Raw genomic sequence first — 27,132 nt, 5'->3', positions numbered from 1 at the left:
CTCATCCAATTTCACGACCAATAACATTCAAGATTATTGTTACAATGTAAATCAAACTGAGTTTTTCCCTTCTTCAATCTTTTCTTTCTCCTCGGTCTCTTTATGCTTGATCTTATTGTTTTTCTGGAATTTGTTAAAACCTTATATTACAATCAAGTTAAGCCACAAAACATTTAAACACAACAGCCATTACGACCAATACAAAAGCAACTCAAAATATCCAAGCTTAAGCCTAAGGTAATAGAAGCAAACCTTGAGGATCCATTATGATGAACTGAGGCAGCTAACTAGGATGAAGACTGGAGCTAGTAAGAAAGAAGATCTTCTGCAGAATGCTTAATGTGAACTCTCAATGGGAAGAGTGCTTCACTCACGTACTGAAGCTACTGCAGGGACCCCCTTTATATAGTGCTTAGAGTATGTCAATCCACTAACCCATCAAAAGTGTTTGAGTCCTACTCTAACTCTATCCCATAACCACATTACCTATAACTGACCTGATATTAAGGCCATTTCAAGTTACCTTATCCTGCATTCTATCCAGATAACACAAGACTTAGTCAAGGTTCAAAATTACAAATCGATCTCTTAGTAACTTATTCTGCTTAGTCACAATTACTGTCAATGCTTGAGGTAATTAATTTGTTTGTCCAAATTACTTCTTACATTCTCCCACTTGGACAACTATTAATTACTTGACAAGAAATCATGTTAGATCAGATGTAGTCACTATCCTTAGTGCACATGAGACTTCAATGCAATTTTATAACTTGTAAACCAGTGGTACTCAAGTTCAACAACCACAATGCAGAATGTGAAAGAAAACTGCATTATAAAATGCAGCTCATTTAGCATCACTAACAATGTAGATATCAAACTATATATCACTTCTGGTAATGCGAACTGTAAGTACATACATAATATGAACTGGACTCACATTTTGCATGTACAATTGGTCCTCCTTATGGCTCTGTATGCTGAGCCTCAACACAGCTTCCAATACGAAAGCTTCCATATGTGTTCATTCAGTTCTAGACTAAACTATTCCTTCTGAATTCAAAAAAATCAACCAAAAAATATTAAACACAGATTGTTCACGGAGGAATAACTTAAAACATGAGCTCAAAACAAAAACAATATGCTGCAGCAATGATGGATAAAAATATCAGCTTTATTAACTTCAAAACTGAGAAAAGAAAATCTCAGTAACAATTTTCAGTTCAAGAATACAATGAAAACAACTGAAAAGATAAACATACAATCCAAAAAACCATGGCAATATTACTCCCACTAATCTTGCGACTGCTCCCACTAGAATCAAAAATCCAAAGCAGGTAAAATTCCCAATTCAGTGATATGTTGAGTGAAAGCTGCAACTGTCAAAGCCTTGGTGAAGGGGTCAGCTAGTTGAGATAAAGTGTTAATCTTCAACACTTCAATCTCTCCATGCTTAACTCTCTCCCTGACACTGTAGTATTTAAGATCAATATGCTTGGAGTTAGTTGACCTCTTATTATTTCTGGTAAAATAAACAGCTGCTGAATTGTCACAGTAAATTTTCAATGGCCTTGAAACAATGCTGTCCACTGTGTTTGTTTGCACCAGAAAATTTTCAACCATAAGCCTTCACATACACCCTCATATATTGCTATAAACTCAGCTTGCATAGTTGAAGTTGCTGTAAGTGTTTGTTTAACACTTCTCCACGCTATAGCTCCTCCAGCAAGCATAAACACATAACCTGAAGTAGACTTTCCTGAATGTGGATAGTTACTCGCAAAATCAGAGTCTGTATAGCCAATCACCTCCAATTCCTTAACACTTCTATAGACTAGCATATGACCTTTGGTCTTTTGAAGGTATCTAAGCACTTTCTTCCCCCCAATCCAGTGCTCACAGCCTGGATTTGACTGAAACCTCGACAAAATGCCAACTACATATGCCAAGTCAGGTCTTGTGCACACTTGTGCATACATCAAACTACCAACCAACTGAGCGTAAGGCTTGTTCTTCATGCTTTCTTTCTCACTTTCAGTTTTAGGACATTGATCCTTATTCAGCTTGTCACCTTTAGACATAGGTACTGATCCTCCAGAACAGTTTGACATGTCAAAACGTTTCAGCACCTTGTTAATGTAATTCTCTTGGCACAACCCCAAAACTTTTCTAGCTCTATCTCTCTTGACTTCAATCCCTAGTACAAAGGATGCCTCACCTAAATCCTTCATGTCGAACTTTTTAGACAAGAAAGACTTAGTCTTCTTCAGCATGTTCATATCCGTGCTAGCCAAAAGTATATCATCAACATATAAAACCAGAAAAGTAAAGTTTTTACCTTCTGATTTCATATAAACACATTCATCTACTTGATTCTCTATAAAGCCAAAACCACTAATCACAGAATCAAATTTCAAGTACCACTGCCTTGAAGCTTGTTTCAACCCATAGATGGATCTGTTCAGCTTGCAAACCATATGCTCCTTTCCAGCCTCAATGAAACCTTCTGGTTGTTTCATATAAATTTCTTCTTGCAACTCACCATTTAGAAAAGCAGTCTTGACATCCATTTGATGTAGCTCCATGTCGAAATGAGCTACTAGTGCCATGATCACCCTAAAAGAGTCCTTTGTTGACACTGGTGAGAATGTTTCATTAAAGTCCACCCCTTCTCGCTGTGTGAAACCTTTGGCTACTAACCTGGCCTTATACCTTTCGATGCTTCCATCTGCACAAAGTTTGGTTTTGAACACCCATTTGCAGCCAATGGGTTTGTGTGCTTCGAAGGGCTCAACTAGTGTCCAAACTTGGTTAGCTTCCATTGACTCTATCTCAGCAACCATTGCTTTCTTCCATTGTTCACTCTGTTCACTTTCTATAGCTTGTCTAAAAGAGGTAGGATCTGTGACTTCCCCAATATCATAATCAGCCTCTTGAAGATAAATATGAAAATCAGTTGCTAGTGTTGTAAGAGCTGATTTTCTTTCTCTTTGTGACCTTCTTAAAGGTTGTGGTTCAGCAACAACTTGTGGCTCATTCTGAACTTGAGTTTCTGGTTCAGCTTGTAATTCTTGCTGCACTACTAGTTCAAGGTTCTGTTCATGCTCAAAATTGTCATTTTGAACAATGGGAGCTGTTGTTGCTGCAACTGTTTGTATTTCAGGCATTTGAAGTGGTTCTAGGTGAGCTGAAATTTCAGTTTCAGTTAATGTGGCTTCCGGTTCCTCTTGTAGAGCAAGTTCTAATTCCTCAAAACTATGAGAATACTCAATCTCATTGAGAAAAACAGCTTTGTTAGTCTCAATGATTCGAGTGGAATGTGAAGGACAATAAAATTTGTAGCCTCTTGAGTGTTCTGGATACCCTATAAAGAAACCTGAAACTGTTTTGGAATCGAGCTTGCTCTCTTTTGGATTATAGGGCCTTGCTTCAGCCTTGCATCCCCATACATGTGTGTGGCCAACACTAGGTTTTCTATTTTTCCAAGCTTCAAAAGGAATCAAATCCACTGCCTTGCTTGGGATTCTATTTGTCAAGTAGTTTGCAGTCTTAAGTGCTTCACCCCATAGAAAAATAGGCAGGCCAGAAGTGCACATCATGCTTCTGACCATGTTTAAAAGTGTCCTATTCCTCCTCTCAGCAACACCATTCTGCTCAGGTGTTCCAGGAGTTGTGTATTGTGCCTTAATCCCATTTTCTTCTAAAAATAATGCAAAAGGTCCCTTGTGTTGTCCACTTTCGGTATATCTCCCAAAGTACTCTCCTCCCCTATCTGACCTCACCACTTTAATCTCCACATTCAACTCTTTTTCAGCTTCTGCTTTAAAAATCTTAAATTTTTCTAAGGCTTGTGACTTGTCTGATATAAGATAGACATAGCAAAACCTAGAAAAATCGTCAATAAAAGTGATGAAATATCTATTCTTACACACTGTTTCTATATTGAAGGGACCACAAATATCAGTGTGTATCAACTCTAGCAAGCCAGTGCTTCTTACTGCTGTTTTCTTCTTGTGGTTAACAAATTTCCCTTTAATGCATTCAATACACTCTGTGAGATCTGTGAAATCTAACTCAGGTAACACATTCTGCTTAACTAGTTGTTTCAGCCTATCTTTTGATGCATGGCCTAGCCTCCTGTGCCACAAAAAGGCTGATTTATCATTGAACTTCCTCTTTTTACCTCTTAAGTTTTCTGTGCTTTCAATCATCATTAATTCTTTAGGATAAGAGCAGTTCAAAAGCCAATAATCATTCACAAAAGAACCAGATCCAATAACTCGGGAACCATGGGATATCTTTATTCCATTGAAATCAACAAAAAAGCTGAAATGTTTTCTAGCCAACAAAGCAACAGAAACTAAACTCCTCTTCATAGAGGGAACATAATAGACATTCTCTAGAATGAAAAATTGTCCAAAGCCTAAATCCAATCTAACATCTCCAATAGCCTTCACAGCTACCTTCATCCCATTTCCCACACTGATCGTCACTTCATTTTTCTTTGGCAATCTGTTCCTTATGAACCCCTGCATAGAGTTTGAAATATGCACAGGTGAGGCAGTGTCTAAAGTCCAAGTATGAGGCTGAACATTAACTAAATTAACCTCAATAAAAAAGGTTGAGTCATTACCTTTCTTTACTGCCCAGTTTTTGTATGCCTCACAGTTTCTCTTCATGTGGCCTTCTTTTTTGCAGAAGAAGCACTTAAAGCTCTTCTTTTTCATGTTTACTACCTTCTTAGGGTTCTTAGAGGAGCTAGCAGCAAATGTATTTGCAGTAGAGGCAGAGACTTTCCCTTTTCCCTTTCCAAATTTCCACTGAGGTTTTGCAATCAGATTCACAGTTGCAGTGTACTCCTTATTCTTTCTAATTCTCTCATCTTCTTGAACCAAGACTGCAATCAGCTCATTCAAGGACCACTTGTCCTTTTGGGTGTTGTAGGTAGTTTGCAGGTTATCAAACTGGTTTGGCAGAGATTTAAGTGCAAGGGTGATGATAACTTGTTCATCCAGTCCCATGTTCAAGGCAGCTAACTGGTTTGAGATATTTATCATCTGCATGATATACTCTCTGATGTTGGTGTTCATGTTATACTTCATAGTCATCAGTTTTCCTAGCAGCATGCTGGTCTCAGCTTTTTCACTAACCGTAAATCTCTCTGCAACAGCCTGCAAGAGCTCACCAGCTAACTCTTTATCAGGGATGCCACCCTTAATGGTGTCAGACATGGTTTTTTAGATGGTCAACCTACAGATTCTGTTTGCTCTACTCCAATCTTTGTAGTAAGCCTTGTCCTGGTCTGAGCTTTCATCAGTGAGTGCAGGTGGTGCAGCCACAGTCAAAACCCAGTCTACACTTTGATTAATGAAGTAGAGATCTATGTCCTCCCTCCATTTCTTATAGTTGCTACCACTGAGGGGAATTATGGTGTGGATGCTAATGGGAGCTGTCATGTTCATCGCTGAAATGATGAAACAAAAACACACTAAGTTTTATGTTTTAAGTTTTATGTATGAAATGTATTCAATTTAAATATGAATTTCATAAAACATTCAAAGAACTATGTCTTCCAACCAAGAAAAGAACATAGAATACATTTCAATAAATTTGCATACATTTCCAATAACAAGTCTACCTGTTTGGCAAAGCACATGTTATTCCATTTTTCCTTTTCACATAACCATTGCAGTAGAGATCATGTTAAAAATTAGTCCATTCAATACATGTACAGTAAGAAGAAATAAACTAATTAAGCCTTATATGACCCATGCTGCAATGTTAAGTGCCCTTTTTGCTAAGTTAAAGCCATGAATGTTTAAAAGCTTCTGTTGAAGATACAAACTTAGTTTTAAGTAGCAAAAGCAAGTTTCAGTTTTTCAAACTTGATAATCATGTTAATATCTCAAAATATGTTGCTGTATGCAATATATATATCTCAAAACATTAAGACGATTTTGAAAAACTCTTAGATTGATGTTCCTGACATTCTCATTCCACAGTGATTATCTGCTAGAAAATTTTTCAATCTTATTTTGTGACTAAAGTCTGAACACGTAATAATTATCAACTTGGGAGAATAGTTATAACAATTTCATGCCAGAAATTCCACAAAATCATTAGCACAATCTTTATACGAACATGGTACAATTACACATCTCATATTGTAAGCAAATTTCACCAAAAAGACAACAATTCAATTGCACACATCAATCAGTGAATAATCATCAAACAATATAAATGTAAGTTTCATCTGGGCACCAACCTAATATCTTAAATGCCCCCCAGGAGAGCTCTAGGGTTCTTACAATAGATTATGCAGAAGAATATATATGTAATCTTAGTTTTGAAAGACAAACATACCAGATTGCTTTCCCGCGCTGCAAAACAAAGGTTAGCATGATGCAATTCATGTCTACAATGCCTTTTCCAATTCAATTTTAAGCTCAGACAAACAAATTCAGCCAAAATCCCCATCGAATTTCTTAATTGAAACTGTTTATTTGAAGAATCTAAAACCCAGGTCTGAAGAAGACGTTTGGGGAAGGAAAAATGACGTTGTAAAAACAACGTCGTATTCTGTGGCTTTAGAAACATATTTGGTTTGGGCCTTCCTTTTTTTTTTTTTTTTTTTTTAATTCGGGTCATGGGGAAGATTGGGCTGGAACAGACCTTTTGTCCTTTTTGCTTTGGCTTTTGTATTAAATCAATTTTTCAAAAATAAAAGGTTGAAGTAATCTGAATGGTTTAGAGTTTTGTGGTTTGGCTCTGATACCACATGTTAAAACCTTATATTACAATCAAGTTAAGCCACAAAACATTTAAACACAACAGCCATTACGACCAATACAAAAGCAACTCAAAATATCCAAGCTTAAGCCTAAGGTAATAGAAGCAAACCTTGAGGATCCATTATGATGAACTGAGGCAGCTAACTAGGATGAAGACTGGAGCTAGTAAGAAAGAAGATCTTCTGCAGAATGCTTAATGTGAACTCTCAATGGGAAGAGTGCTTCACTCACGTACTGAAGCTACTGCAGGGACCCCCTTTATATAGTGCTTAGAGTATGTCAAAACACTAACCCATCAAAAGTGTTTGAGTCCTACTCTAACTCTATCCCATAACCACATTACCTATAACTGACCTGATATTAAGGCCATTTCAAGTTACCTTATCCTGCATTCTATCCAGATAACACAAGACTTAGTCAAGGTTCAAAATTACAAATCGATCTCTTAGTAACTTATTCTGCTTAGTCACAATTACTGTCAATGCTTGAGGTAATTAATTTGTTTGTCCAAATTACTTCTTACAGAATTCTCACCCTTTCGATCTCCTCTGATCTGCTTGTTAAAAAGGGTATGCCTTATGAATTTCAATCTCAATTCTTTGATTACTTTCTATTGATTTGCAGCTCTTCATATTCAAATACACATCTGGATATCTTTTAGCCTCTCTTTGATTAAGCTCTGTTCTTATAGAAACCAATTGGAATAAGCTTTTATTTCTGTGATGTTATTAACTCATACTCTGTTTCAATTTTATATTTCCAAATAGCTTGAGCTTTGACAAACTGAACTGATACATTATCTTTGATAGTTTGTCTTTCGGTTCTCACTTTTCTTCAAAACTATATATGAGTTTGGATGTACTTATCAAATTGGACTATCACGTGTATAAATTATTTCAGAAACTACATACAGTTTCCAGACCCAGCGACCTGTTTCTGTAAAACTGTAATTTTCTGTTAATAAATTGAAGTTATTTTCTTCTGAGAATTTGTAGTGGACTTGTTAAAGAGTATTTGAGACTTGGAATCTCCTAAAAAATATTTTTCTATCATTAGTTATGATTTTTCAAAGTTACAAGTCTGTTGCAGGAATTTCTAAAAACAGTATCACTGTCATGTTCTTTCTGTTTCTTTTAGTATCTTTTTATGTACAATCTTGATTGAAGAAACCAGTACTTTAAAATTAGGCATTCCCACCTTTAATATGAAACCAGCCTGGCTCCATTTGGAGTTCGTATGAAAGATTTATACCACGACAAATTTGGCTTTGTGCATTAGCATTTCTGCTGCACAGTTTTACTTTACAAATCAGATCTCAAATAACCATTTCTATATCGATGTTCAATCTGTGCTATAATCCATATATGAAGTTTCTTCTTCACCTGTAGCAGCTGTACTTTTCATTCTACAAGATCACCTTATGTCCTTGATAATTCCAGTATGAAAGAATGAGTAGCACAAACACTACTAGAATTTTGCTCAACAAATCCATGGGCCATTTCTCATTGTTGTACCATTATCTACTTTGTCAAATTGGGCAAAAGAATTTAGGAAATGGCTTCCTGATCTGAATGTTAGTGTATGTTGGTACCCGTGCAAGCCGAGAGGTAAACTGAGCTTTCTTGTATATGTCACAAAGTTCATATATGGTTAGCGTTTGATAATATGATTTTACTTGCATTGTTAGTTCAAAAATAGTTAAAGCTCCCAAATTGTACTCATCATATCTAGTTTCTTGTGCCTATTGAATAAATACTTCTATAGCTAGTATGCTGATCAGCTCTCCGCTTTCAATGTGGAACTTTAATTACTGTACAAAGTTGAGTGATCTTAAAATGAACTTTCTGTCCTTCAGCCCTCCTTTTATTGAGTGCACTTTTTGAGTTCCTTTTTTACCATATGGTAGGCTAAAGTGCCTCCTAAGGTACAAGTTTTTGCTTGGGGCTGTTGCTCACAGGAGAGTTATACTTTTGAGGTCAACAGCAGAGCCCTTCTGTTTGACTTTGGCCACTTGAAAGAAAGAGGCAGTTGAGGGTATTGGTAACATTTTCCTTCATTTTCTAGTGATGTTGAGATTGGATAGAAGTGTTTGTTGCTATGGTGAATATGGTTCCCTCAGCTGGGGTATTTGGTGTGAAGTGATTGCATCATGTGTTTTAATGTTGCCATTGTGTAAGGAGTAACTGTATTTTTATCTTCTGGTGTAGTGACCATGGTCAAATGAGTACCTGCTTTTAATTTTGTTAGGGTCAATACAGTTGCCCTGCATCTCACCATGAAAACTTATAGTGGTGTTCAAAAGTATGTGAAGAGTTCTCTTTACAGATATGTATTACAACAAGGGTTCGCATTTAATTGACTAATCAGATCCTTTTTCTTTTCTTTTTATGATAGAAAAAGAGTTCATCAATAATAGAAAAATTACAGAGCAGTGAATAAAAATTCCAGTGAACTAAAAAGAAAAGCTTTAATTTCAGAAAGCATTAATTTTATGTAGGGTCTTTTATATTTCAGAAAGCATTAATCTTTTCAATATATTTAAATGAAAATCCTTTATGATAATGGAAAAGGAAAAAAGAATAATTAAATCTCTAACATCATAAATCAATTTTGTTCATAAATTATAACCCTACAACTTATAGTCCACGACCTAAACCCTAATTGCTAAAGACGAGAAACTATCTCGGCCACCCCATCGTTCATTCAACAACTACCATCATTCAACCTAGCAGAGTTGCGCAAGGCTTCGTATCCAGGTAAAGGCACAATTCAACCTAGCAGAGTTGCAGCAAGTACATGATCATTTTGCTCAAAATTAACTGTAGTCATTATTGTTTTCCTTGAAGACATAAAAAACTATATGATTGAAGAGGTAGACCAAGAGACATAACGGATTTTGAGGAGTGCAAGCAAGGAGGCGAAAGAGAAGATGTTGTAACCCTATAATTATTAACTGAAGGTACACATTACAACCCTACATCTGTTTTTCTGGTGCTTCCGATTTCTTGTAGTGCAGGCATTACAGAGTTCCTTTCTTCCCTGACTGAAAACTTGAGAACAATTTTGCTTACTACCTTCTATTTTGTCATCTCTTATCAATTAAAGTCAAGTTGTAATACTACACAGTCTACATCATGGTTACAGGTGATGATCAAAAATTGGTTTCAGATGCCGAACTGTACTGTGGTTTCAAATGCTCGGTAAATTCGAATAATCCGTTGTGTTTGACACTGCAATTTGACTCAGAGAGTGCTGTTTGCTATTTGTGCAGATGCTTGAAGTCTGCTCCTCCCATGTGCTGTGTCCTAACCCATTAACTCCAACATTCTGTGCTGTGTCTATTTGTGCAAAAGCTACCATATCCACTCGATGTAGTCCACACCAGTTTCAACAAGTTGTTTCTAAATTTTCTGGGGAACAAATTGCAGCAATAACTGAATTGGGCTTTGGTACATTAGTGCAATTGTCAAGCACACGAGTACGCCGAGATTTATGCCGATTTTTGATTGATAAGTTTGACACTGAGGAGTGTTTGATTGAGCTGCATGGTAAGAGTATGAAAATGAGTTCTTCAGATTTTAAACAGATTATGAGTGTGCCTGAAGGAGGAACAGATGTAGACTTCAACAGCTCAATTGAAGACCCTGACATGAAACCATTGGTTGATTATTATGTCGGAAATTCTGGGTATATAGAAATTTCAGACATAATTGCAAAGTTAGATGGAGTAAACGTAGTAGATGATCACTTTGGAGTCAGCTTCATTCTGTTGGCATTGGGAACCTTGCTTTGCCCAAATACATCAACACATCTCAATCCAAAGTATCTTCTTGCATTGAAGAATCTGAAGAATATAAGAAGTATGAACTGGGCAAGTTTTTCATTTGAATTTCTATTGGAAAGTGTGCGGTTGTTCAAGTAGAACAAAGCAAAGTACATATCTGGATGTGTGTTGTTCTTCCAACTATATTATTATAATGTCATCGGATATGGAAGGGTACTTGTAGATTGTGAGAAGCCTTCAATTGCAGCTTGGGAGAGGAGCAATAAGCAAAATTAATTAAATGGATATTGCGGAAAGGGGGTCATGAAAGTCCAAACATTCTGGTTTCCAAAGTTTATAATTCAAGTGAACAGAAACATGAGGCAGAAAATGTTGTTGCCCTTCGAGCTGATGTTGAATCTGTGAAGAGTACCATTATGCATGTGGAGGAAAAGATTAATGAATTGGGAGGTCTTCTTAGAGGGATACAAGAAGGATTGTTCAAAGTAGTGAGACAAGATGGTGATCAGGATGTCAATATAAAAAGGGACGAGGCTAATCATGAAAGAAAGACTGTGGATCTGTCAGCAAATGATACTATTAGCCCAAACCATCAAGAAAGTGATGATTTCAAAACTCAAAGTTCAAAAGAAGTTGAGGTTAATGACGAATCATCATGTCAAATACAAAGTGAGGACAACTCTGAGGCAGCACATCCTAAGGTATGTTTTGCATCAACTTCGTATTTGAATTTGATCTAAAAAAAAAATAAAAATCTTGGTAATTCTTTCTAAAACCGTTACTAACAAGCATACATATTATGATGCAAAAAATAGCTTTAATTTTTTTTTCTTTACAGATTAAAGAAGAATTTATCATAGGCAAAACAATCAGGACGGACACTAAATCAACTAAATTCAGTTCGATCAATACGCGGCGCACCGCTGAAAGGAAGCCAAGTCAAGCAATATTAGATCCATTTGTGAAGCTTGGGTTCAAATTAGATGATGAGCAAATGGACGAATATTTGCATGGGAGAACCCTAAATTTGAAGAGAATTGGTGAATTCAAGGGTCTTTTCGATTTTGACGATGATGATTGTGATTTGCTGAGTTTTATATATGAAAAATATAAAAAGGAGTAAGCCTTCATACTTTTCATAGATTGTTCAACAAGAATCTGATACATACATGTACAAAATTAAAACATAAATTTGTTCTGCAGCTTTATGGTTTTCCAAACAGACGATAACTTCCTAAACCGTGCTGATATGAGATGCTTAGAGCCTGGTCAATATGTCAGCAATGAGGTATGAATTTCAAGTACAGTACAATTTTTGTTTCAGTTATCATGTTTACATCTTTTTCGTAACTATAACTCTACCATATTTTTTCCTGGATACCAGTTGGTAAGTGCTGTAATTGGAATTCTTCGGAAACATGGAGTTGCTTCTCAATGGTTTTTTAGTGCATATTTTTCGGTAAGGTTGTATATACTTGGATTGTCTGTGCAAAATTTGACTGTAGGAGACTAAGTTCAGTATTTTAATGTAGACCAAAGCACTTTCTAAAAAAGAAGGTCAAGATTTGTCAAAATTTGCTGCCAACGCGAAAAAAGAAAATAAGGCTGAGTTCCGATACTTTGTATTTGAGAAATGCGAAAAGGTATTATATACACTTTTAATTTGTTTAATTGAGCTTCTCAAACAGATATTTCATGTAGTAACAATTTATAGTGTGCAGATTTTTATTCCCATCCTGGATGAGGGTGTAAAAGGGAACCACTGGTTCCTCATGGTAGTAAAAATAAGAAGCAAGAAAGTTGAGATATTGGATAGTTTTCCTAGTTCCGCACGCAAGACTCCACGAGAGAATCTAGCTTATCATTTGGTAATAAATTATTTTGTGCATTATTGTTATTATATCAGATTATATATACACATTTTCAAAATCACACTTTCTTGATTCTTAACGATGCAGCTGAAGACACTGGACATGATATTTGATAACGAGATTATGATTCATTTCGATGAAGGATGCACATTCTCTTCATTTAAAATTATTCATCCCAATTGTGTTCCAGTACAAAAAAATGGATTCGATTGTGGCATTTTTATGATTAAATTCATGGAGGATTATGAGAATGCATCCAAAGCAAGGGACAAGGTACCTATTTTATCTAAAATTCAGCATCTAATTTTTCAAGTTATTTCTTTATAAAAATTCTAATAAACTCATGCATGCAGTATCATTCTGTGAACGAGCGTCTGCGCATAGCTCTCACCTTGTTGAGTCATCCAGACAACCAAGCACGCAACAATATTGCTGAAGCTAGACAAAGGTCACTTCAAAAAGTTATATGCAAGAAACGTGGACCAAACACAATGAAGATAGATCAAGACAGCACAGCACGCAGTGATACTGATGAAGGTTTGCAAAGGTCTCCAAAGAAAATGAAGGCAATCCACGAAATAGATGCAGCCAACGTGAACAAGAAAAAAGGTCCTGGTCGGCCTCGTGGATCAAAGAATAAACCTAATAAATAACTAATAGCACACACCAAGTTACAACTAGTTACATTTTATCATACTCTTTTGCAAGTTACATTTGATTGTTAGAACTGCATTTCTTTAGGTGTCACTTTAGGTTTTGATGGTTTAACTGAACTGCTATGGATGAGGACAAACTAAATGCCTTGTTTATCTTTCCTTGGATGTCTGATGCTATTTTTCTATATTTATGCCTTTTGTGTCAACGTTGTTGGAATATATATGATGCCAACTTTGCACACCATTAGTGATGATAACACCAAGAATAACTTCATTTTATTTTCGTGTTCTCCTCCTCACGATAAAACATCTTAATTTCAATGAGTTATTTCACCAAATGAAGCTAAATAGGTTTGGTTTGTAAAAAAAGATCTGCTTTGGTGGGCAAGCTATATTTGTTTAGTAAATGTCCCTCTCTTTAGTAAATGTCAGAAACATTATCAAAACAAAAAAAGAAAACAATAGCGCCATGGCTCTTCAAGTAAGTACCATGCATGTGCGGTATGTATTTCAAGCAACTCCAAACAGGGTAAAGCCCCCATTGAGATTCCAATTACATAGAATTTGGACCCAATCTGCAACGTGTCGGCTAGTTCTTGAATATCATATGCTTCACTCTTAACTGAGCGCGCCATAACCAGCTCTGTCAATGAAGAGAAAATATACCCTTAACTCGTCAACGAGTTCCTGACCATAAATTGAACACAAGTTCACCTTTTTTTTTCTTTTTTTTTTTAACGAAAATTCAGAAATTGAATTCCCAAATGCCATGGGGAAAATCACCACCCTAGAAATTGAATTCCCAAATGCCATGGGGAAAATCACCACCCTAGAAATTGAATTCCCAAATGCCTTGTGTGCAAGTTCAGATACCAAAGACAATCACCACCCTAGCAAAATCTAAAGATGAAATGACCCTTATTTTCAATAAGCAATATGATAACAGAGGCACAAACACAAGGAGCATTTCAATTAGAAAAAATGACAAATATGAAACTCCCAAAATGACGATAGAATTACAAAGTCTGAGTCAGTGAGTTGTGTATCTCAAGCCTTCTTTTTCCTGCCCAGCATAGGTCTCTTGCCAATCATTGAACTACTCGTCCTGGAAGTTGTCAGCAGCCCATGTAGTATGGCCAAAACACCAAACCCCAGGAAAGGGAAGTACGCAAACAGCAGCTTATCAGAAGCCTTGCCAGACTGAACCTGTTATGATAATATAGTCACATGAAATTTCACAAAAGCAAACAATATCAAACAAAAGAAAGTTGCAGAGATAGACAATCCAATATGAAACAGAATTTCAACAATTCACACTTTAGAAAATAGAAAATCTCCATCCCTCACAACCTAATTATAAAATTTTCATCACTATAAGTTAACATTAAGGACAAGTTCGTGGCTTAAACACATTTCTTAACCGGCAATGTTGTTCTGTTTCTAATCCAATGCATACCTAAAATGAGGATTCGAACATAATCTGACATAAATGCATCATCAGAGTTCAATGGAAAATTGATCTTGGAATTGTGGAATTGCTTGGTAATTTCCCTCTTGCAAAGCTTAGCTGGGATCGTGGCAGTCTCGATGATTTGGATGCAAGGAAACCTGACCTTGTGGCGAGAAGCCATCTCAGTGCACATCTGATCCACAGCCCCATTCAGAGTGGTGTCACGGTACTCCTCGTACATGTTGTGATACCCTGTCCTGCTTTGATACCTCAACCAAATACCGTAGTTCTCAACAACAGTAGGTTTCTTCTCCAAAATCTGCACCCAATTCCAATCAAATAATCAAGACCCAGAGATGAAAAGAAAGAATCCTCAAAATTATACCTAAAAAACTCATTTCAACAACTACAATGCAATACAAAAGAGATCATCACAACCAACGATTACAAAATAGTACAATTCCGCAGAAACCCTGTGAAGAAAAACCAGCACCCAAGACCAATGTAGATTCATATACACAGAAAATCTGATTCTTTATGGTTTAAATGAAACATGTGTATAACCAACATGGGCAAAATGCAAAATGAGCTAACAACACTAAGCAAAAACACAAATGGACATAATTAACTTCCATTTCACACCTAATGCCCGAATTGAAACAGAGTGAATAAACATAATTTGATGTGATTCATACAACAAAATGTGAAAGGACAAAACAGGAGATGCTAATACTGCATAAACACAGCCTAATATGAATTCAAACGATAAAATGGAAAAGAAAATAACCTCATTGATGGCAACAATTTGGCCATTGCTCTTCTTCACCTTCTTCAGGAAATACCAGAACTTGGACTTGGCGCGAACATCATTGGTGTGCCAAAGCTTCATGCGGTAGATCTTGGGGGTGTCCTCGGCATCCTTGGGGAGAGCCCTACCCACCACCTGGTACTGGTGAAACTTGAGAGCGACCATGTCTGCGAATTTAGATAAGACGGTTACGATCACAGAGGCCTCTCTCACTTTCGCTCCACCTGGAGACCCGTTTCTCGAACCCGGAAACCGCAAAGAAGACTCGACCAGAAACCTTCCGTCCAGCCACTAAACGGCGGCGCACAGGTCTCATTCAACTCCTCTGGAAATCGCGACCAATTCTATGGCTTGGGTTTCCATCGATGAGCTCTAGCGAAGCAGAGAAATTTCTACGGTTCCAGCGGTTCTTTTGCATTTCCGGCGACTCCAGTAGCCGATGACGACATGCACGAATGATCGAGGTGGTGAATTAGGGGTGGTAAGAGAGATTGAAAATTTTAGGGTTTGGGAATTCTGATTTGGGGGTTTTGGGGTTTCTTCGCTTAAATTTCTGTAAATTCAAACACAAGAGAAACAGAGGATGGAGAGAATTCCAGCGGAGGAGTGATAGCCGAGCGATGGTCAAGCCACCATGACTCCGATACGCTAGAATTTCAACCAAGAAGGAAGAAGGAAGAAAGAGAAGGTCAGAATGAGGGCCATCCTCAGTCTTGAGATGAAAAAAAAGAAAAAAAACTAAATTAACCTCATTCTCTTTTGATTTTACAATAATAGAGGTCAATAGTAGTAATTAAGGTTGTAATTTTGATAATGTTTCGATATTCCAACCCCAAGTCATAAAATTGATGATAGAACGAATGATTGTAAAAAGTGGTAGTCAAGTTGTAATTAGTGTTAATATCTCACTATAACAAGTTTGAGAAACGTTTTACCAATAAAAGAACGAATTGTGGTAAGAAGTGGTAATTTAGTTGTAATAAGTGTTAATACTTCACTATTACAAGTTTTCAGAACCACATTACTAATAAAACAACAAATGTGTTGCTATAATGGCAAAATGTTATATATTTAAGTAAATTTGCGGTGAGTCATTTATAGCGTAATAAGGTTGTCTATTTTGTAACTACTATCGTTTAAGAGTTATTTACTTATTTGACAATGTTTTTTTCTAGATTTTACGGCAATTGAGGTCCAAAGTAATAACCAAGGTTATATTTGTGGTAATTCTTTAATATTACAAGTTTGAGAACTATTTGACCAATGAGACAACAAATTATTGTAGAAGTAATAATCAAGCTCTTATTTATGGTAATTTTTTATATTACAGGTCTCAGAACTATTTTACTAATGTGACAACGAATTGCTGTCAAAGTGGTAAAACTTTATGTATATATTGTAAATGAGGCGCGAGTCCTTAATTGTGTATTAAAGTTCTATATTTTGTAACTTAATACTTTTCTTGTGTAAATCTCATCATCCATGAGATAATTACTCATTTGACAATGCATTTTATTATAAATTAAAACAATTGAGGTATAACGTTGTAATTATGGTTGTTTTTATGATAATTACTTGAAATTTGATTCTATTTACAAAAAAAAAGATCACTTACCACTGCTACAACAAATGCTTTGTTTATATGGTAAATAATCATATTAGACCTAAAACTTTTTAGGTCCTTATTCTTGTAATCCAATTGTTCTTTTTATAACTAGAGTCCTTTATTTTGTAAATTACATCATTGATGAGACATTTTACAACAAACAACCACATTGAACGTATTTAGTGATAATTATAGCTGTAATCAAAGTAATTACTACATTTACGATCTTCATTATAAGTTTTTGAATGATTTACGTATAAAACAATAAATGAGTACTTACTATGGTATTTTTTTTTAAGTACACATGTCAAATTATAAGTGATTCACCTGTTGACCTGGATAACAGGTTTCACCAATTAATTTAATTTAATATATATTTATTAAAAATGTGGTGACCCGAGATAGGGGTCCCACAGCGCCGCGACCTCGAGCCAATGAGAAACCGACACGTCACTAACGACATCCCGATGACTCATTAACCCGAAATCACAAGGCCTTTTTGGTTCAGGTTGTTGGTTTACAAAACACTTTCTTGGACAAATGTCTCAAAACGTTCTAGCAACCGAACAACATATTTTCAAAAGCGGAATTTGAAATGGGCTAGGAGTTTTGGGCTTACAATCGGAGTCCAATTTGGAAAATAACAAATCACGAAGTGAAAACAAGTATGAGAGACGCGCCCCAGGGTTACGGGTCCCTCGAAATTTTGTGAATGAGCGAATAGAAAACAAATAAATTAGTGAGGAAATAAATAACCAAATTACTTCAAAATCCGATAAGGGACCAAAACCTTCCTTTTGATAAAACTACAGAGAAATGCGCCAAGCCAGGCCATGTGCCTCCCCTGTACGCTTCCCGACCACATGCTCGAAACCTGCACACTATAGTAGGGGTGAGCTTTCGTCCTTGCATGCCCAGTAGGGGCCGACCCAACCATGCTAGGTTTGAAAATAATATACTTGAAAATATTTACTACATAATATTGTGCACGTTTAACGAAAATACTTTAAAAATAGGCAACCACAAACATTTATTTCTTTTATAAAGCATATGCAGTATGCTTCACACAATTTGGAGCTCCGAGATACTTACCTGCCGGCTAATATAAAACAAATCGGTGACCGACCTGGTTCGTCCTGAATTCGAGAACCGGCCAACTACTCTGTAGTACTTCTGACTACAAGTAGCGAAAGTGTCCATTTCCTGGCCCTGAGTCTCCTATGACTGGTTCACTGTCTATACTTAACTTTCCTCGACAAACATAGGAGCACGGCCCCCTCCGGAGGTTCACGGTTATCGACACCGTGGGATCCCTAGGAATCTACGCGTCTAGGTCCCATTCACTTTCAGGTCACAAGTATAAACACACAATGGGTACAGTATCTCAACATGCAAGTCTAGCCTCGATTTTCGCAATAAACATTTATCAGTTATGGAAACACGGATATCACGAGGCATTGACTAATGAACAACCCAAAAACGTACTTGCAGGCAACATATTAATATACTAGAGCATTCCACATATAGAAAAGCCTCTAACAAGGAAGGGACAGCTCACCCTACCTGGAATTGGAGTGCTCGTCCACAATGAGGTTCGTTCTCGAATTTCAATACTTCGTCCAGTTCCAAAGGCACACGCACAAGCCCTTTATAATAAAATTAAACCAATAAGTAACCAATTCATAACTCATTTGCTCAATTTCTTTATGAGTCACCAATTTATTCTGAATCGATATTTAATGGTAACCCTTCCCGAACAATTCACTTAACGTAGTGAGCTCATTCGGGATATGGTGATCATACTTGTTTCCATGTTAAAATTTCGGTCAACCGGTATGACTTCATTTTATTTAGCCTTTAAACCTTAAGCAATTAAATAATAATTTCCATTCCCGAATGATTTCGCCTTTCAAACTCCTTTCGGGATATGGTGATTATACTTAATTTCTTAATGTATTCCAAGTCAACCGGTTTGACCCTTTTTTACTTAACCATTAAATTCTAGCAAATAAATAGTAATTACCATTCCCGAATTATTACATTCTTACGATAACTTCGGGATATGGCAACACTAGAATACTCCGATTTTTAACCTTATTTCATGAACGTTGATCCAATATCCTAATTTAGCTCAATCAAATAAAATCCCCCATTTTCATAATCAATTTCTCAAACAATTGTGGTTACTTAATCCCTTTGACCTCATTCAACACATCGAGTTTTAATTCTCAATTACCACCAAATTAAGCCCATCAGCAAAAGGACATTTCCAAAACCAAATACATCATCTTAATTGAGAAAATAACTCTGTCCATACATTCAATCAATTTCATCTCAAGTAATCCACAAGGCCACAACCTCACCATGTACCAATAATTCACAGTAGAAGTACCAAGACCCTTACCCTTGTTCTTTTCCAATTTAGATAGCCAAATCGTGGAAGCTGCATTTCACCACCATTAATCCTTCAGATTCCCTAGTACGCAAAAATAGGATCAATAATCCATTCTCAATCAATCCATATCCAAAAAAAAAGTCTCGAGTTTCTTACCAATTCCTCAATGCAAATGGAACTGACCCAACACTTCCCTTCTCCGAAAGCTTGCAGTTCTGCAGACCTCATTTCCTCCACAAAACAACATCCTTAATTAATTAACCTCAATGTCCCAACAACAATCAAATTAAAAATTCGAAAGCCTGTGTTCCTTACCCATTTTAGTCTGCCGAGACCACATCTTTCACTACGTGCTGCATCTTGCAGTCGCCATCATCTCTTCATCATTCCTTTAAGAACACATTCGAACTCAAGACCAGTAGCCTTCCCTTCTAGTCTGTACTTCTCTGTCTCCTCCGTACCCAATGTTTAAATATCCCCAATCGAAGAACAAAGCATCAGAGACCCATTATTTCGAAATTGGAAACTCAATGGGACAAGGAAAGGGGCCTCGGGTTGGCTTACCAGAAAGATTGGATATATCGGCGGTGTACACGGCGGAGCTACGGCGGTGTGCGGCGGCTCTGGTTGGAGTCAAAGGTCTGGGTTAGGGGTTGTGGTGATTGACGAGGCGCTGATCCTATTTCTGGAGGTGATTTTGCTCGATTTGGACTGGAGGCCGGAAAACCGAGACGCGCAGAGCCGAGGGCTCCGATGATGTGTGTTTGGCGTCGTTCAGCTTCGGTGGGTGGCAGGGCTTCTGGGTTTTACTCCTCGTCGCTTGTTGAGTGGAGATGTGGTGGCACTGTGGCGAGGTAATGATCGGAGATCAACGAAGGAGGAGTGGCAGTGAGGTCGCGACGGTGGTGGTCGTGTACGGTGGCTGTGGGCGATGCATGTCGACGGTAAGGCTTAGGCTTGGGTCGGATTTGGGTGCTGGATCGATTGGTGGTGGTGGTTTTGCGAGATGGTGGCCAGAGATGGTATTTTCCTGTGATGGCAGAGGGAGAACGAGAGAGAGAGAGAGGTCGGGGAGAGAGAAAGAGAATGCGGCCGAGAGGGAGAGGAAGGAGAAAAATGAGCTAGGGTTTCCACAATTTCCTATTTATACTTGCGTATGCGAAATGTCCATTTTGCCCTTGCGATGAATTACAGAATTCTCCTTGCTGATTCCTTTCGGGTTTTGGGCTCGTAACCTTTCTTTTACTCGTTTTTCATCGGAAACCTCCTAATTTATTTCGCGACTTCGCCCTAGGCCCGAATGAAAGAACATTGGTCCAAAGTTTAAATTTCGGCCTAATAGGTGGTCTCGACACCAAAACAATTTCCGAAATAGATTTCGTCACTTAAATCGCCTTGTGAAAATCTTATTGGCGAAAAATTACCTTCTAAAAATTAGACAAAATTTTCGGGGGCTCACAAAAAAGTTGATGTAGGACAAACATCAACATACCTTAGACTTCCCCCAACGCAATAATACTTGCCTGAGTTCAAAAAATTGTAATAAATAGCTAGACTGTCCAAAAAATTCTCCAAAAATTCTCACGAACTTGGTGCATCTCAAAGTTTTTCATCAAATCCAAAAATTAATGGCATATGGCATATATAGGGTTGACTGTTTTGACCTATGTCGAAACAACGACAAACCGGGTTAATTTTTACATAGTATCTAAGACTATGTAGTAAATACATTGGTACTGTCAAATTTATCAATTTCCAATTTCAATTTTTGAATCATACAAAATCCTTATATGCCTACTAATGTGGCGTAACTTGTTTATTAGACATATGAAAGGAAGGTATACATAACCAACAAGGTGGACAAAATTGAATTTATCAAAGTCAATCGTTAGATGTTATCATGATAAGAAGAAATGGTTATGGTCAAAATTTTAGCTATTTTTTTCATCGTTTGGGTCTCGATCTACTAGGTCAACCCTAAACCCTAAATACCATATAAAACTAATATGCTCATAACCCTTCATTTAACAACCTTTTTTTCTCGATCTGTTAGCTCTCCCACTCTCGTGGGTTTGAGATATATCAACCAATGTAAAAATTTTGGGAATTTTATGTCCTCATGGTTCAGCTCCCCTTAAGGAAGTATAAGTGTATAAAAAGTCGACTGCTTTGTTTGATGTCGAAATAAAGGCGGATCGGGTTAAGTTTTTTACACAATACCTATTAATACTCTACAAATATATGGGTGATGTCAAATTCAAGTTTCAATTTTTTGGACCACGCAAATTCTTTATATGTCTACTAATATGGTCTAACTTGTTTATTAGTTGCATAAAAAAATATACATTCCATAAGCAACAAGGCGGAGGAAATAGATTTTATCAAAATTGACCGTTGGATGTTATCATGATAAGAAGAAATGGTTATGGTCAAAATTTCAACTAATTTTGTCATCGTTTGAGTCTCGATCTAAACTTTATGCTTTTATGGATCTCATGCCTTAATATAGTTTTATGATGTGACATACTAAATTTCTAACATCCTCAAAGAAATTTGGTTTTCACCAAGGCCCTGAATATCAATCTTACTTTTTCATCACTGGGGGTTTTCAGACCATTGAAACTATTTGCAAACATAGCTTTTCATAGCATAACCCTAATTTTTATCCAACAAAAGCCCCTTCATATACAAGTTTCGGTCTTACGAGAATGAGCAACGATCGATGAAATGACAATCGCAAAATTTGATTGCCTAGATGATTATGGAGGAAGTTGCTTTCACTACTAAACCATGTTTAATTGTCTGTTGAAGCGAGACCCACCCCCTTAAACTCATTTCAGTAGGAATGAGTCCCCAGGATCCCTGGATATTGGCCGTGGAAATCAGTAGGGCTGGGCATTTAAGCCCGAAAACCCGTAAACCCGGACCGACCTGTCAAGGCCCGACCCGTACGGTCCGGGCCCATTTTTTTTATTATCAAAACGGTTCGGGCCGGGCCTTAACTTTCAAAATACGGTTCGGGCCCGGGCCTGCACTTTCAGAAATTAAAAAGCCCGTCAGGCCCGTTTTACATAAAAAGAGACATGTGTCTCTATATTATTGGCTATAAAATAGGGCTCATACTTTTATATTGTAGACCTCCCCACACCAAATCATTCTCTCTAATATTAATTCCTAACCCTACTCTCTCTCTCTCTCCTCTCTTCTCTTTTCTGTCAGCCGCATAACTCCATTTCTCTCTTCTTCTTCCTTTTGGTTACCAGAACTCCATTTCTCTCTCTTCTTGAAACTTCTCATCTTTGAAATCCAGAACCTTCCTCAAGGCCACCATCTCACCGATCTCATCGCCCCGTCTTCACTCGTCCCCTACCTTTCGCTTTGGCCCGCTCAGATTTTCAGAACCTCTTTCTCTCTCCAACTAGATCATCCCCTTCCATGGATCCCACGATCCGCTCTTCCTCTCCTGCCCGCCGTGGAAGCGCAGTCCGCTACTCCGCTCTACCTCCGTGGAAAAGTCGGGTTGAAGGATGTCAGTGATGGTTTCATCAATTTGCGTAATTTGATCTCCATGACTCGGCTGATTTCTGGTCCTTTGCTTGGATCAATTAATATAAATTGATTTGATTTTTCTTTTTTGTTGTAAAGATCAGATTTGATTAGTTATGTTGTTGGTTGATTACTAGATGAACATGGTGTTCTTGTTTTAATTTGTTACGTTGTTAAGTTATTTGAGAATTAGCAAGTTACTGATCTTTTTTTTTTTTTCCCTCTCTTTTTTCTGTTTATGGAGGCATTAAAGGCTTAAAGCCCAGAAAAAGGAAATAAAACGGAAATAAAAAGGAATTTGTATTTGAACTTGGAATATGTTGAAATCTGAAAATATATAGAAAATATGCATTTGGGCCCGAAAACCCGGAAGCCCGGCCCGAAATGGAACGGGCCGGTCCCGGGCCGGTCCCTGATGGTTGCAAAGCGGGTTTTGGGCCCGAACCGTAAAAAACGGGCCGGTTCCGGGCCCAGCAAAGTTTTAGTTGAACCCGGCCCGTGCCCAGCCCTAGAAATCAGGACGTCCACTTTGGTCTCATGACCTTTCTTTTATTCCGAAGTCCTTTTTTTTTTCCCCCTCAGGACGAGTGGTAGCGATTTCCTTTAATTGACTAGTGTTTGAATGATATATAGTTGAGACTAAACATATTGGAATAGCTTAAACTAGCTTTGCGAGAGGTAGAAGATAGAAATGCATTAACATCAAGCTCAAGGGAAATGGTGAAGTAGATCCACTTAAGTTGTTGTAGTAGTCACCTTTTCATATGCGAATGCCCATCATATTAGCATTGACCATCACCACAGTTTTTAACTCGTAACATGACTATTATCCTTCGTTGATGCATGAGTTTTGCTATATAATTTCACGCACACTAACAATCCACACAAACCGCTCATACCCAATTGTCCAAAAGCACATATTTGGACCGACGTACACAACTTGTACAAAGTGGATGGTGTTCAAACTTTTGACACGCAACTTGATTAGTTGTATGTGAACTAGTAGCTAAGCAATTGGCGGTAAAAGCTCTCACAACTTGCTTAGAGAAGCGAATGATTCAAACCAGAGTTGACACTCAAAGAACGATTGCATAACATTCATATCCTCATCCTCATCCTCATATCGATCACCATCACCATTACCATTATATGAAAAAGGTAGCAATTGGCAACTTCTGCGGCATCGAAAAATAGAAAGGCAAAATCTCTCTGGCCTAGTAAGTATATCTTGGACTACCTGCATGAGATGAAAGGAAAGCCAAAACCCAGAGGAGATAAGTTAGGGTTTTTGGGATTAAGAGCTAGAAGACGCGTGGCCTGGTTGAGTTATGGAGGGTGTTGGACTTTGTTCGAGAAACTGAAGCTGACTAGTGACTACTGCTGCTGTCTATAATAAATCGACAAAGTAGCTTTAAAGCATCACAGGGACCATTGGGCTACACGGAGGAAGGCAAAGTGAAACCAAAAATCTCACAAGATTTTCGCGTTTCACAAGAGTTCAACAACAACACACATAATACAGTTCTTTTACGCCTTTTCGTTTCTAGATCTTTCGTGCATTTACAACAACACCCTTCCTCATAATCATAGTTATCGCATAACGTTCATACTAGAGGAGAGGACAAATGCTTGCGGAGGTGTGATGGTCGGAAATTTTTAGTTGTAAGATGTATTGTTTTGTTCAATGTAACAATCGAATGATCTAGTTCATAATATGATAGAACTTTCATCAAAAATGTAATATTTAAACGAGATTAATAAGTTTGTATGTTAAATTGTGTGTCTAGATAACTTGTTAGAGACAATTCACAAATATTTTGACATATGTTTTTTCATTCAACAGACCTTATATTACACTCAACGTGTCATGATCTTATATTATTATTTGAATTTTCCTTTGCATAAAGTAAAGATAAATAATTTGAATTCGCATATTCAATACATATAAAATAAGAGAGTACTGTTAATGCTTCTCCAGAGAAGTGCACAAATATTATTGAAGAGCGCAAATAACATTTTTGATTAAGTAATCAAAAGAAAGTGATAATTTTGACACAATTACTGTTTATTTTTCATAATGGGCAATGTAGTCATATCCACACCACGCAATTTTGACCCAATTTCAAACCTCTTAGAATTTTGAGGTTGTGAATGTTAAACAGCGACAAGCGTGGCCCGACAGCAACAGTTCAAATCCCAAGCTCCTCTTCCTCTGGCTAGCTCCACCACGTACCTTGCCCCCACCAACCAAAAAGAAGCTGTACAGAGGAGTGAGGCAAAGGCATTGGGGCAAATGGGTCGCCGAGATCAGACTCCCCCAGAACAGAATGAGAGTCTTGCTCGGCACCTACGACATCGCCGAAGCCGCCGCCTACAAGCTCCGTGGCGAGTACGCGCGCCTCAACTTCCCCAACCTCAAGGACCCCACCAAGCTGGGTTTCGCTGACGGCTCGAGAAGAATAATGTGTAAGATCATATTGAACTAGATATATAAAGCTGGTATGAATACGAGTTGCAGCAGCAAAAGAAAATGAAGCTAAGTTATTGGGATTTAAATAAAACATTGGTGATTTAATTAAGTTATAAAATCATTTATAAACCCTTAATTAAAGCCATCTGATTTGAATACAAACATTCAAATTATGCATTGATTAAGATAAGACCTTGTCTGACTAGATAAGGAGTTATAAACAGTTTCCTTGATGGAAGGAACTGCTATAACTGCAAAGCAGTTACAAAACTGTTCTACAGATTTGTTGATTCCCCTGCAAGAACATAAACTAATCTCTATATATATTCCCATCAATACAAGGAGATATATTGTATGGATCTTGGAGAAGGAATGGACAACACCAACCAAACTGGTCATTTACTTAAACTCTATATCTAATCCTAGTCTGACATAGAAATATATCTTCAGTTTATATATATGTTCTGCATTTAAGTTGCAGTAGGCTAGTTCTAATTTTACAATTGGTATCAGAGCATCTATGCTTAGACTAAGATTGATATATCTATGATTCTGAGATTACATGAATGCTTATACATGCTTATATGATTATATTGATCTGGTTATTTTTAAAATTTGCAATACTAATATGATAAAGCCTGTATGCATAATTAAATTCTGTTAGAATAAATGTTGTGTAATTTCATTGAAGTTCATATGCTACCACAGTAGTCATGAATAGATTGACATGTTAAAGTTTATGAAATGTCATATAAGGAACCAATGTTGTTATACTATATGCTATCAAAGTAGTCACAGTAAAAGAGCATTATAGTTTTCTGCAAGAAAACATTAATCAAGATAACATCATTTGAATTGTTATATGCTTCCAAAGAAGTCATTTCAATTAAATCAGTATGATGATATGTGTATATGTAAGAAAGAACTTTTTAGTTGTCTTTTGAGATTGTATATCACAAATGATATCACTCTTATTTTGACGAATGTTTATCTTGAATATATACACTGTATGAAATGCAAATTATCAATTTGCAATTGGGAAATTATATTGAGTCAATGGTATATAGATACCATACTGAATACATCAATACATATTGCAGCACTGCATTTTCCAATGAGCATCAGTAACATTGAACTGCTCAATGGATCAAACTACAAGAAATGGAAGGGAGACATTGAATTGAACCTGGGAATTCTAGACTTTGATCATGTGCTAAGGGAGGATCCACCACAGGAGCCAGCTGCTAATGCAAGCAAGGAGACTAAGGACAAGTACCTGCAGTGGCATAGGCATAATAGAATGGCCTTGATCTGCATGAAGAAAAGCATGACAGATGCAGTGAAGGGAGGAATTGCAGATTCTGAAAATGCAAGGGTGTTTTTCAACTCCATTGCAGATAAGTACAAGGTGTCTGACAAAGCTGAGACTGGAAATTTGATGAATAAATTGATCAAGATGAGGTTCAATGGACAAGGAAGCATCAGGGAGTACATTATGCAAGGGATAGACACTGCTGGGAAGTTGAAGGGCCTAAATGTGACAGTTGAAGACACTTTCTTGGTGTATCTGCTGCTTAACTCACTGCCAGACCAATACAGCCATCTCAAGAGTCTCTACAACACTCAGAAGGAAAAATGGAGTCTTGATGAACTCATCTCCATATGTGTACAGGAGGAGACTGAAGTACTCAAGAGGGGTAAGGCTATAACCATAAACTACATGGGAAACCCAGTGAACTACTTGGGAAAACCCAAGTT

At 37.2% G+C, this 27,132-nt stretch overlaps 2 protein-coding genes across 2 annotated transcripts in view; one reads left to right on the top strand and one right to left on the bottom strand.

Annotated features, from left to right (window-relative positions):
• Positions 1-27,132, top strand: part of LOC112170218 (disease resistance protein RPV1) — a 94,169-nt gene that overhangs the window by 38,299 nt on the left and 28,738 nt on the right. The gene's annotated exons all lie outside the window — the stretch shown is intronic.
• LOC112170221 (60S ribosomal protein L18a-2) lies at positions 13,576-16,097 on the bottom strand. The gene is made up of 3 exons (XM_024307433.2): positions 15,337-16,097; positions 14,556-14,868; positions 13,576-14,305 (listed from the first exon to the last, which is right to left on the bottom strand). The coding sequence occupies exons 1-3, from the start codon at positions 15,520-15,522 to the stop codon at positions 14,283-14,285; spliced, it is 522 nt and encodes a 173-aa protein (XP_024163201.1). The 5' UTR covers positions 15,523-16,097; the 3' UTR covers positions 13,576-14,282.

This window comes from Rosa chinensis, chromosome 6 (assembly GCF_002994745.2).
Source record: "Rosa chinensis cultivar Old Blush chromosome 6, RchiOBHm-V2, whole genome shotgun sequence".
NCBI classification, from domain to species: Eukaryota; Viridiplantae; Streptophyta; class Magnoliopsida; order Rosales; family Rosaceae; genus Rosa; species Rosa chinensis.
This window is presented reverse-complemented; position numbering and strand designations above follow the sequence as displayed.

Excerpts from the sequence above, each read along its gene's own strand:
- LOC112170221 (XM_024307433.2), bottom strand. The coding sequence starts at position 15,522 with ATGGTCGCTCTCAAGTTTCACCAGTACCAGGTGGTGGGTAGGGCTCTC. Across the intron at positions 14,869-15,336 it reads AAATTGTTGCCATCAATGAG|ATTTTGGAGAAGAAACCTAC; the intron begins GTTATTTTCTTT and ends AATTGGGTGCAG. Across the intron at positions 14,306-14,555 it reads TGTTCGAATCCTCATTTTAG|GTTCAGTCTGGCAAGGCTTC; the intron begins GTATGCATTGGA and ends TTATCATAACAG.